Genomic DNA, 12,472 nt, shown 5'->3' with positions numbered 1-12,472 from the left:
TCTCCCTTAAATGGTGTTTTTAAGCATTTATTTTCTGTCAAATGGTGTTTTTAAGCATATGGTTTTTTGTCAAAAGGTTTATTGTAGTCCAAGTTTTTTTTTATGCATGGTTAAATTTTGCCCTTGAGTAAGGCGCTTTAAACGGTATAAGCTCGTGCTGTGCCAGCACTTAATCAGCAGCATAATTACCGGGCAATTATAATCTATAATATCCCAAACTGCCACAGGCAACTCGAGACTGGGTTGGAGTAACTGATGTTACTTTATGATTAAGTCACACATTCGACTTTCCCACATCGACGATAAAGATACATAAAAAAAAAGATAACAAAATTTGCTGATTAACTTAAATGATAAGCTAAAATTAACAAAAAAAATAAAAAATAATTTAAAAAAAACTTACTTTACAACAGGAATGAACTAGGTGTTTGTAGATTTCAGTGTTATTTGAAGCCAGCATATTAATAATATCACTCACATATTTTACATATTCATTCTTATCTCCCTACAAATATAACAAAAACAATTAACAAAAAAAAATTAATTTAAAAATTTTCAACTTATAGGCTCACAAAAAAAGTAAAACTGCTATTTGTGGTGTGCGGGTAAATTATTGTAACGAAAAATATTAGTTGTGAGTTGCAACTACATTTTGAATTAAAATGCTTACTGATTTTGACTTATAATATAAGTTATACATGTTGTTTACTTTTAGCTTAAAAAATCTAACAAAAGGAAAAATTTATACAATATTTTAAATTTCTTTCTTAAAGGTGTCAGCAATAGCAAATTAAACATTTATTTAAAAAAACTGGCAGCCTAGGGTTATAATTAAAACCGTTGGATTTGCAACAGAAGGTCCTATGTTTGATCCCCATTGCTTCCGCGAATGAAAATACTAAACTAATACGCGAATGAAAATACTAAACTTTTTAATAAGTTTACACGAATTGTGGCCAATAGATAATAAAGGTATCACAAGCTATTTAAACTAGATAACTGTATTACAATATAATATAACGTTAGCAATAAAAATCAAACTACTAATGTAACCATAAGCAACAAAATTTAGACAAAAATACCTTCTCTTGAAGTGCTGAATTCTTGTTAATTGTATGATTGTCTTCGTTTAAAAATCCGCCAACAGCTAGCTCCATCAACTTCAAAAGAACCCTAAAAATAATTTCTTTATTTAAAAAAAATTATAATTAAAAACGTTCCAAACTGCAAAAGGCAACATGGGGTACTAGAAGGTACATTTAGCTCTACTACATGAGGCCCTGAGTTTAATTCTTACTGCTTCCATTCTGTGGCTTCCTTGAGTAAGGTGCTATATAAGTTAAAATATATTGCCAAGCCAAAAAAAAACAATCAGAAAATTAATTTTCAGGCAAATATAACAACAATATTTCAAGCTATCAAAGTCAACTTGAGACTGGGGTCAATGTAACAAATGTTACTTTATGTTTAGGCAGTAAAGTCAACCTTCCCACATCAATAATAAAAAAACTCTATAAAATTAAACATAAATACATACTTTATATCATGTAATCCCAATGATTTTAGAGCACTTATATGATTATTATAAGAAATTTGACCAACAGCTAAAATCATCAGAAGTCTGGCTATTATGTTTCTTGAAACTAAAAGACTGGTATCTTGATAGATTTGTACGGCAGCATCTATTCTTTCTGTGCTAGTAGTTAATCTAAATTAAAAATGTCAGAAAAAATATTAAAAATTTTGCAGAAAAATTTTTTTTAAATTGTAGACTAAAAATTAAAAAAAAATCAAAGAAAAAAATATAGAAAAAATATCAAAAAAATGGAGGAAAAATTCTTTAAAAGCTCCTAGAATTAAAAAGTAACTAAAAAATCTTTTAACATAGCTAAAAAACAGATATTCCCAATATAATAAAAATTTTAAAACCTTATTAAAGAATCAAGCAAATTTATTGAAAAATTATCCTGGTTATCCACTTCACTTTTATTCGTAGTTGACCTTTCAACATGACCTTGAATCAACCCCGCCCCAAGTGGGTCTGACTCTTGGAAGGTCATAACAGGGGTCACAGGGTCATTATAGGTTGTGTTTGAGTTCAAGGTGTCGCAAGAGTTAAACAGAATAGAATATAATGACATAAGGTCATGATTTGACAATGCCTCGTTAACCAAATTTTCTACAAAAAAAAAATTACAAAGTTTAAATGTTCATAACTTATAACTTCTATAATTTTTCACAATAATTGCAAATATATATATAAAGAAGCTTAGTGGACTGTATATTTATGTATATAAACTGCTGTTTGTGGTGCACAGGTAAATATTATCACTGGCAAATATTAGTTGAGAGTTGCGACCAAATATTAACAAATAAAGTGCGCCTCTTAAGATGAAAAATTTGAGAAGAAATATTCAATATATAATATAGCTTAGTAGACATTATATTTGTAAATACATACAAATAGTATTAATGTATGTGATAAAACTGCCATTTGTTGTACAGAAGTAAATTATTGCAGGCAAATAATAGTTAAAAGTTGTTTTTTGTTTACATCTTTATTCTCAATGTGGGAAAGTCGAATGCGCGACTTAAACATAGAATAACATCAGTTACTCCGAACCAGTCTTGAGTTGCCTGTGGCAGTTTGGGATATTATAGATTATAATTGCCCAGTAATTATGCTGCTGATTAAGTGCTGGCTCAGCAGGAGTTCGTAACGTTTATAGTGCCTTACTTAAGAGTGCTACAGCATGAGATTAGTTGGGATTAAACCCACAACCTCATGAGTGGTGTAGCAAGTGTTCTTACCACTACACCACGCTGCCGGTTACAATTATATTACAACGATTAAAATCTCGATCATAGAGTGGGCTAGTATAAAAAAAGTAGTTTATTACCTTTTTTCTTTAATGGTTGGGAATTAGTTTGTTTTGATTGGTTTCGGTTTTCGTCACAAGTTTGAGAATTATTCGTGACCTGAAAAATTTTAAACAATATTAACAAAAAAATTAAGAAAAATAATACTTAGTTCTGTAGCAAATGTTAGCTGTTTTCTCACAACTATTCTTAAGTAGCTAATGGTCTTACAATTTTATGTTTTTTTTTAAAGTTTGGTATCTTTGCTACTATTTTTTAGTTTAAGAACAACAGTAATAAAAAAGGGTCTTAGGTTTGATCCCCACTGCTTTTATGCTGTAGAGCTTGTAAGTAAAATGCTTTAAACAGTTCAAACTCCTGCTAAGTCAAAAACCAATCAGCAGCTTAATTATCGGGCAATTATAATCAATAATATCCCAAACTGCTAAAATTAACTTGAGACTAGGTCAGAGAAAAAATGTTACTTTATAAAGTTAAAATTATCTACAAATTCATAAAAACTTAGTAATAATTAGATACAGTACATTTAATTACTCTTTTTAAATTAAACAAACAATTAAGATTAAATATTAGAAAAATTTTAACAAATTTTTAATTACATTTGTTGAATCATTATCCACTTCTGGTTCAGTCAAAGAATTAAAATCAATATTTTCATCTAAAAATATTTTGAAAAAACAAATATGTTTTACTATAAGAAAAAAAAATGTATTTATTTAAAAAATCATATTCCTGAAAACCTAATTTAACAGACAATAATACATTTTCTAATAACCCCCACTACCCTAACCCTTTTTTGAGAAATGCCATTTAATTTCTAAAAAAAATTTTAACCAAATTTTCTCAAAAAATTTTTGTTTTTTAGACAAAAATTTTTTAACATAGTTTCAAACATTAGTCAACAGAAGAAATACACATCCTTACAACTGTTTAAAAAATCTTGTAGTTCTTAAGATAAGTTTAGTCCAAAACCTTTAAAAAAAGTAGTTTAACATTTAATGGACTAACCCCAATCATGGTTATAAGGATTGTCTATCATCCACGATGCCAGAAACCCGATATCATAATTTTCATTTTCTCTCTGGTTCGCTGTAAAAAAAAAGAAAAAAGAAAAGCCCTGTTTGTGATGACGTTGTAAGTACTAGCTTGTATACATTCACTACGCTACTTAGTACTTTCTACGTTACACAAAAAATATGGAAACCTGTTTTTTTTATGTTAATCATTTTCCAGTATTTTTGAAAATTAAATTGTAAGTACCACAGATATTTTTTAAAGGTTATAAAGTCAGTTTGTAATTCATTGTCAACCATACTAACATGCTATATACATCACTTACAAAATTGAAAAACTCTGTAATATAGCATTTTAAATAATTTTTGTTTCTAATATATAGCCCTTAATTTTGAAAAAAATATATAAAAACCTGTTTCGTTGACAGCATGAACAATATGTTGCGTCCAAAAACCCATTTCAAGTAATTGTTGCATAACAGTAGTTGGTATAATTGGTTGATTACCATTCGAAGCTAAAATACAATATATATTAAATATCAGAATTATGAAATAATAAAAACCTGCAATTACTAGCACACCATAAATGGTAGTTTTTTTTTTATTTTGTAGGCCTATAAATTAAACAAACATATATATACATAGTCAACCAAGCTCAAAATTTTTTACTCCATCCCAGTCTCGAGTTGCCTGTGGCAGTTTGGGATAATATAGATTATAATTGCCCGATAATTATGCTGCTAGCTCAGCAGGAGTTTATGTTGTTTATAGCACCTTACTCAAGAGCAGTACAGCATGAGAGCAGTGGGGATTGAACCCACGACCTCATGGTGGTGTAGCAAGTGTTCTTACCACTACACCACACTGCCGGTGAATAAAAACTAACTAAAAAACTAACTAGTGTATTAAATACAAAACAAACAATTACTTGATTCTGAAGCAAGGGTTGTAACTGAAGAAGAAGAAGATTGACCACCAGATCGATTAGTGGGTGGAGGACTTCCCGATCTTCTGAAAGATTGATTTCGAGGAGCAAGTCTAAAAAATCAACAACAAAAAAATTTAACAAATCGAAAAAAAAATTTGTTTTAAATTTTAAATATTTAAAGCGACCAAAAAAAAATAAAACAACAAAAATAGGGCCAAAAATGTTACCGGCGTCTAAGCCTGTTTAAATTGTTGACTGAAGTTCTGGGTACAGACCTAGCATAATCCGGAAGAACTCTCCGCTCTGTAGGATTCAATCTTTGCTCTTCATTTCTTTAAATTTTTTTTAATTCAAAAATTTTTTTGGAATTTTTTAAGAATATTTTCTAATATTTATTTAAATATTATTTCTATAGTTTTTTTTAATAAAAATTTTATACCTAAAAATATTTTTTTAACTAAAAATAATTTTATTAATAATTTTTTTTTAAATATTTATTATTTTTGTTGACTCTAGCAGTTCGGAATATTATTAATGAGAATAGCTTTATTCTGCCAAATAAATTTTGGCTTAGTGTTCTAACCACTACACTATATTGCCTTCAATTCGTTAAAAATATTAACGTTTTGAACCTATTAGATCTAGAATTTTCAGTTTGTCTTCTGCTATGTTGTCCCCTATAAACTGGCCCAATAGAAGGATGTATACCCATCATTTCGAACTGCATACCACTAAAATTTTGAAATTTAGCTAATTTTTTACAACAACAAAAAAGACACTGCTGATATGTCATGCTAAGAAACAGACAAAAGGCTGTAATAAATAACCGGCAGCGTGGTGTAATGGTAAGTACTCTTGCTACACCACACATGAGGTCGTGAGTTCAATCCCCACTGATCTCATGCTGTAGCACCCTTAAATAAGGTGCTATAAACGGTACAAACTCCTGCTGAGCCAGCACTTAATCAGCGGTATAATTATCGGGCAATTATAATCTATAATATCCCAAACTGCTAAAGGCAACTCGAGACTGGGTCGGAGTAACAGATGTTACTCTATGTTTAAGTCGCGTATTCGACTTTCCCACATCGAGGATAAAGATATATACAAAAAAAAAGTGTAATAATTGTCAGGGATACATTAAAAGGGGTTCAAATCTAAGGGGCTTAGATTAAAGGGTTTAAATAAAAAAAGGGGTTTAAATGAAGGGGTTTAAATGAAAGTGGTTTAAATAAAGGGGTTTAAATGTAAGGGGTTTTTAAATAAAGAATTTAAGTAGTAAGAGGGTTAAATGTAGGGGTTTAAATGTACAGGGTTTAAATGAAAGTGGTTTAAATGAAGGGGTTTAAATGTAAGGGGTTTAAATGAAAAATTTAAGTAGTAAGAGAATTAAATGTAGGGGTTTAAATGTACAGGGTTTAAATGAAAGTGGTTTAAATGAAGGGGTTTAAATGTACAGGGTTTAAATGTACAGGGTTTAAATGAAAGTGGTTTAAATGAAGGGGTTTAAATGTAAGGGGTTTAAATGTAAGGGGTTTAAATGTAAGGGGTTTAAATGTAAGGGGTTTAAAGTAGAGGGTTTAAATGTAAGGGGTTTAAATAAAGAGGTTTATATGTAAGGGGTTTTTAAATAAAGAATTTAAGTTGTAAGAGGGTTAAATGTAGAGGTTCAAATGTATGGGGTTTAAATGTAGGGGTTCAAATGTACGGGGTTTAAATGAAAGTGGTTTAAATGAAGGGGTTTAAATGTAAGGGGTTTAAATGTAAGGGGTTTAAATGTAAGGGGTTTAAATGTAAGGGGTTTAAATGTAGAAGGTTTAAATGTAAGGGGTTTAAATGTACAGGGTTTAAATGAAAGTGGTTTAAATGAAGGGGTTTAAATGTAAGGGGTTTAAATGTAAGGGGTTTAAATGTAAGGGGTTTAAATGTAAGGGGTTTAAATGTAAGGGGTTTAAATAAAAGAGGTTTAAATATAAGTGGTTAAAATGTAAGGGGTTTAAATGTATGGGGTTTAAATAAAAAGGGTTTAAATGAAGGGGTTCAAATGTAAGGGGTTTAAATAAAAAGGGTTTAAATGAAGGGGTTTAAATGTAAGGGGTTTTTAAATAAAGAATTTAAGTTGTAAGAGAGTTTAAATGTAAGGGTTCAAATGTAAGGGGTTTTTAAATAAATAATTTAAGTTGTAAGAGGGTTAAATGTAGGGGTTCAAATGTACGGGGTTTAAATGAAAGTGGTTTAAATGAAGGGGTTTAAATGAAGGGGTTTAAATGTAAGAGGTTTTTAAATAAAGAATTTAAGTTGTAAGAGAGTTTAAATGTAAGGGTTCAAATGTAAGGGGTTTTTAAATAAATAATTTAAGTTGTAAGAGGGTTAAATGTAGGGGTTCAAATGTACGGGGTTTAAATGAAAGTGGTTTAAATGAAGGGGTTTAAATGTAAGGGGTTCAAATGTACAAGATTTAAATGTAAGGGGTTAAAATGTACGAGGTTTAAATGTAAGAGGTTTAAATGTAAGGGGTTAAAATATAAAAGGTTTAAATGTAAGGGGTTTAAATTTAAGGGGTTTAAATATAATAGGTTTAAATGTAAAGGGTTTAAATGTACAGGGTTTAAATGTAAAAGGTTTAAATGATAGGGGTTAAAATGTAAGAGGTTTAAATGTAAGGGGGTTAAAATGTAAAAAGATTAAATGTAAGGGGTTTAAATGTAAAAGGTTTAAATATAAGGGGTTATGTAAGAGGTTAAAATGTAAGGGATTTAAATGTAAGGGGTTTTTAAACAAAAAATTTTAAGCGGGTTTAAATAAGTTGTAAGCGGGTTTAAATAAAAGATGTTTAAACTAAAGAGTTTTGGCAAAAGAATTAAAAATAAATGGGTTTAAAATATAGGGTTAAAATAAAGAGGTTTAAAATATAGGGTTAAAATAAAGGGGTTTAAAATATTGGGGTAAAATAAAGGGGTTCAAAATAAAGAGTTAACTTAAAGGGGTTTAAAATATTGGGGTAAATTAAAGGGGTTTAAAATATAGGGTTAAAATAAAGGGGTTTAGAAGATAGGGTTAAGATAAAGAGGTTCAAAATATAGGGTTAAAACAAAGGGGTTTAAAATATAGGGTTCTAATAATAGGGGGTTTGAAAAAGGGGGTTAAATAAAGAGGTTCAAATAAAAGGATTTTGTTGTAAAGAGTTTTATTGTAAGGAAATAAGGTATAAGGGGTAAAATATTTAAACAGATAAATTAATAGATAGGCCTATATTAACGGAAAATTTTAACATTTTAGCAAAAAAAAATTAACAAAATTAAATCTATAATATCATTATCTTAAAGTGATGTTAGTTAGGAAGATTATGACACAACAATTAAAACCCAACTTACGTAAATGCTGCCGTAGAATTATTTGATTCTTCTAAAACATTTGTTTCATTGGAAAGTAGTTGAACTAAAATAATACACAAAAAATTTTTTAGCAAATGTTAAAATGTAAAAACACTTTGTTTTACTACATAAGATCATGGGTTTATTCCCCACTGCTCCCATGCTGTAGTGCCCTTTAATAAGGTGCTATAAACGGTATGAACTTCTGCCAAGCCAACACTTAATCAGCATTTAAATTATTGAGCAATTATATTCTATAATATCCCAAACTGTCAAAGGCAACTTAAGACTGGGTCGGAGTAACTGATGTTACTCTATGTTTGGGTCGTGAAGTCGTCCTTCCCACATTGAAAATAATTGAATACAAAAAACATATTTATTTGCTTTCATTTTGTTAACCAATAATATATACATGTATATAATTTTTACTTAAATTGTTTTTTTACCGTTTTTATTGCCTGAAGTTGCTGACAATATTTGCTCTGAATAAATTGACATAAAATCTAAATTCAGTTTGAGACTGAAGTAAGCATTGGTACTCATCTAAAAAAATTATTAAATAAAGTTTAAATCCCCGAAACTATTGCGCAATTTTTTTTTTATATTAAGAAAAGTTTAAACTATTTCATTTTGTATTACTTAAGTTTAGAAAATTAAAATAGTCAGTAAAAATACGAATTTAAATTTTTTTTAAAAAATGGTCTGGTACCTTTAATAAAACTGAAAATTTTCGTTTTAATTCGGATTGATTTTCGTGGCCCTTTTTCTGTACTGAATGTTTGACAATTTTCGACATTGCTTCCTTCACAATTTCTGAAAGTTTTTCAGTTTTCTATAAAATATAAACAGTATATTACATTCACCTGGCAGCGTGGTGTAGTGGTAAGAACACTTGTTACAACACATATGAGGTCGTGGGTTCAATCCCCACTGATCTCATGCTGTAGCGCCCTTGAGTAAGGCACTATAAATGGTATGAACTCCTGCTGAGCCAGCACTTAATCAGCAGTATAATTAATGAGCAATTATAATCTATAATATCCCAAACTGCCACAGGCAACTCGACACTGGGTCGGAGTAACTTATGTTACTCTATGTTTAAGTCGCACATTTGACTTTCCCACATCGAGGATAAAGATATATACAAAAAAAAACACAAAAAAAACACTTGGCTTCACTACATAAGGTCCTGGGTCTTAGGTTTGATCCCAACTGCAAAGTTAACTCTAGACTGAGTCAGGGTAACAAACGTTACTCTTAGTTTGGGATGTAAAGTTATTCTTCCCACATCGAGGATAAATAAATTAAAAAACTTGGCGATGTAGTTAGTTATAAAAAACAATGTATAAGTACCTGATCCTTGTCTTGTGTTTGTGGAATAATTTTTTGATTCTTTTTTTCTTTTTTCTCATCTTTAGTCTCAGTTTTTGGTAATACCAACAACTTTATATATCTAAATGAAGATATCAAAATTAAATATACTGCGAAAAACTACAATATCCATTAAATTTTTAAACAATTCTTGAATAGTGAAAAATACGAATAATTATTTAAATAAAAAAATAAAATTCGATAGTTACACAATCAAAAAAAAAATTTTAACAAAAAGTTTTACAAAATTATTTTACAAATGAATTTGCCTTAATTAAGGTATATTAATATAAAGTGTGTGGCATTGGTGTGGTTTAAACCTGAAACCTTTTTGCTTGTAATCATATACCATTGCCATTTTTAAAATGAATTTAATGTTTTTATTAAAATCTATACAAAATGTAACCTAATTATTTATTTACATGCAAAAAAATCTAAAACTTGTAGTGTGGGGGCCAAATATATTATATCAAAACATGCATTTTAATGATATATATATAATGAAGCTTGTATATATACATACATACATATATTTATATTCAATTTATAAAACTACAAATAAAAAAAAAACTCCTATTTGTGGTGCTCGAGTAAATTTAGGCCTGTTCACACAACAAGGTAATGTTGCGTTACATAACTTTACGGATTCTAGAAATTAACAAATACAAAATAACTAATAAAAGTATACCGCTTACAAAATCTTGTGTAAATTTCGCTTCAGCTACAAAACTTTACGAAATCTTACAAAACTTACGCAAACTTTCGTACGTGTGAACCACTCTGTTCATTTTAAATGGTTGCAAAATCTTACACTACGTTGCGTTGCGTACGACGTGTGAACGGGCCTTTATTGTGATTAAGTATTAGTTAAGAGTTGCAACCGTTTAAGACAATTAGTATGTAAAAACAAAACCTTTATTTTATAAAAAAGTTAGTAAGAACCTGCTTGATGTAAAGATGTTCTCAAGACTGAATAAAGCAAAAACTTTTATAAATTCTTTCGTCATTTTGTACCACTCAATTTCCTCTGCTTTAAAATTGAACAAAAAAAAATTTACGCAAATTTAAAAAAATTTATTTAGTTCTTTATTAAAAAATTATCAAAAATCTCCCCCCCCCCAAAAAAAATTAGAAAAAATTTCTAAATAAAAAAAAACTAATTTACAAAAAAAATTGTTTTTTTAAATCTACAATGTTTATATTGCAAAGTTTGTTTACCTATAGAAAAATAAATATAAATTTAAATATTTAAAGCAAAAATTTTAAATTTTTTTTTAAAGAGCTACCATCTTCTGAATTTGATAAAATGTCATCATCATTAACATCCGAAGAGCCGGGATAATCTTCATCAATTTTCACAGCAATTTCTTCATCTAACTCCAATTCTATTTCACTTTTTGAAGGGCTCTATATAAAATATATTAAGCCTTAATTAGCAAAAAAAATTAATAGTGTTTTTTAGCAAGTTTTTATATTTTAGACATTAAGTTTTAAGAAAATTTCATTTTTTTCTGTCCTAGTATTATTTAATATTAGACTGGCAGCTTGGTGTAGTGGTTAGAATACTTGGCTTTACTGTATGAAGTCTAGGGATTGGTTCCCACTGCTTTCTAGTTGTTGCGCTTTTAAATAATACTAATTCCGCTTAACAAAAGACTTATTGTCAGTTTGATTATCAGACCGTTGTAATCGATAATGTCGAGAGGGTGGTGTAATGGTAAGAACACTTGCTACACCACACATAAGGTCATGGGTTCAATCCCCATTGATCTTATGCCAAAGCACCCTTGAGTAAGGTGCTATAAATGGTATGAACTCCTGCTGAGCCAGCACTTAATCAGCAGCATAATTATCAGGCAATTATAATCTATAATATCCCAAACTGCCACAGGCAACTCGGGACGAGTGTTTAAGTCGCGCATTCGACTTTCCCACATTAAGGATAAAGATATATATACAAAAAATGTCCCAAACTGCAAAAGACAACTTGAGACTGAGTCGGAGTAACTAATATTACTTTATGTTTAGGTTCAGCCTTTCCACAAAATAAAATAGGTATTAAAAAAATGTAATCATATACAGGAAAGCTTTGTACTGTAGACTATATAGTTATTTCACAGTATAAATTGGCAGGGAAAAATATTAGTTGGTAAATTGAAACCATATTACAGCAACCAAAATGTCAACATTAGTACAGACAATTAATTAGTATTTTTTTAATGACCAAAAATATTTTTAATTTATTAAAAAAAAATAATTACTTCTTGATTAAAATCATGGAAGTCAAAGATTCCAGCCAACCGACATAAAGCTTTTAACGTAGCTGGCTTCAAAAGTGGAAAATTTTCTGTTGTAAATTTTAAAGTTGATTCTGGCTCAAGATCAAATGGATTGCAATAGGATGTCTCAACCTTAAAGAAAATCAAATATATTATAGATTAAGTGGACAACATAGTAAATATATGTGTAATTTAACGTCCCTTAAAAAACTGCCATTTGTGGTGCGCAAGTAGATTATTGCTAGCAAATATTTTTTTTTCCGTATATATCTTTATCCTCGATGTGGAAAAGTCGAATGCGCGACTTAAACATAGAGTAACATCAGTAACTCCGACCCAGTCTCAAGTTGCCTGTGGCGGTTTGAGATATTATAGATTATAATTGCCCAGTAATTATGCTGCTGATTTTGTGCTGGCTCAGCAGGAGTTCGTACCGTTTATAGCGCCTTACTCAAGGGCGCTACAGCATAAGATCAGTGGGGATTGAACCCACGACCTCATGTGTGGTGTAGCAAGTGTTCTTACCACTACACCACGCTGCCGGTTAATATTAGTAAAGAGTTGCAACCAAATTACAGCAATTAAAATGCTGCTTATAGGGCAGGCTGCTTATAGGGTATTAACTAG

The 12,472-nt window shown here is 29.6% G+C and overlaps 1 protein-coding gene across 3 annotated transcripts in view; it reads right to left on the bottom strand.

Moving 5' to 3' along the window:
- The window catches only part of LOC145759980 (putative E3 ubiquitin-protein ligase HERC1), a 75,891-nt gene that overhangs the window by 26,815 nt on the left and 36,604 nt on the right, over nucleotides 1-12,472 (bottom strand). For 2 of the 3 annotated variants that reach the window (XM_082573838.1, XM_082573841.1), the window contains 18 exons: nucleotides 11,828-11,977; nucleotides 10,853-10,973; nucleotides 10,509-10,596; nucleotides 9,549-9,648; nucleotides 8,905-9,027; nucleotides 8,642-8,738; nucleotides 8,196-8,259; nucleotides 5,454-5,552; nucleotides 5,049-5,153; nucleotides 4,822-4,931; nucleotides 4,307-4,408; nucleotides 3,889-3,969; nucleotides 3,480-3,538; nucleotides 2,901-2,979; nucleotides 1,930-2,179; nucleotides 1,538-1,708; nucleotides 1,083-1,173; nucleotides 404-505 (listed from right to left, as the gene is read on the bottom strand). In XM_082573838.1, the coding sequence (XP_082429964.1) occupies nucleotides 404-505; nucleotides 1,083-1,173; nucleotides 1,538-1,708; nucleotides 1,930-2,179; nucleotides 2,901-2,979; nucleotides 3,480-3,538; nucleotides 3,889-3,969; nucleotides 4,307-4,408; nucleotides 4,822-4,931; nucleotides 5,049-5,153; nucleotides 5,454-5,552; nucleotides 8,196-8,259; nucleotides 8,642-8,738; nucleotides 8,905-9,027; nucleotides 9,549-9,648; nucleotides 10,509-10,596; nucleotides 10,853-10,973; nucleotides 11,828-11,977 (1,992 nt within the window). The remainder of the gene's footprint in view (nucleotides 1-403; nucleotides 506-1,082; nucleotides 1,174-1,537; nucleotides 1,709-1,929; nucleotides 2,180-2,900; nucleotides 2,980-3,479; nucleotides 3,539-3,888; nucleotides 3,970-4,306; nucleotides 4,409-4,821; nucleotides 4,932-5,048; nucleotides 5,154-5,453; nucleotides 5,553-8,195; nucleotides 8,260-8,641; nucleotides 8,739-8,904; nucleotides 9,028-9,548; nucleotides 9,649-10,508; nucleotides 10,597-10,852; nucleotides 10,974-11,827; nucleotides 11,978-12,472) is intronic. The other variant, XM_082573840.1, reaches the window with a different exon arrangement.

Source organism: Corella eumyota, chromosome 7 (assembly GCF_963082875.1).
Source record: "Corella eumyota chromosome 7, kaCorEumy4.1, whole genome shotgun sequence".
NCBI lineage: Eukaryota > Metazoa > Chordata > Ascidiacea > Phlebobranchia > Corellidae > Corella > Corella eumyota.
The sequence above is the reverse complement of the archived record's forward strand: the minus strand, read 5'-3'. Positions and strand labels throughout refer to the sequence as shown.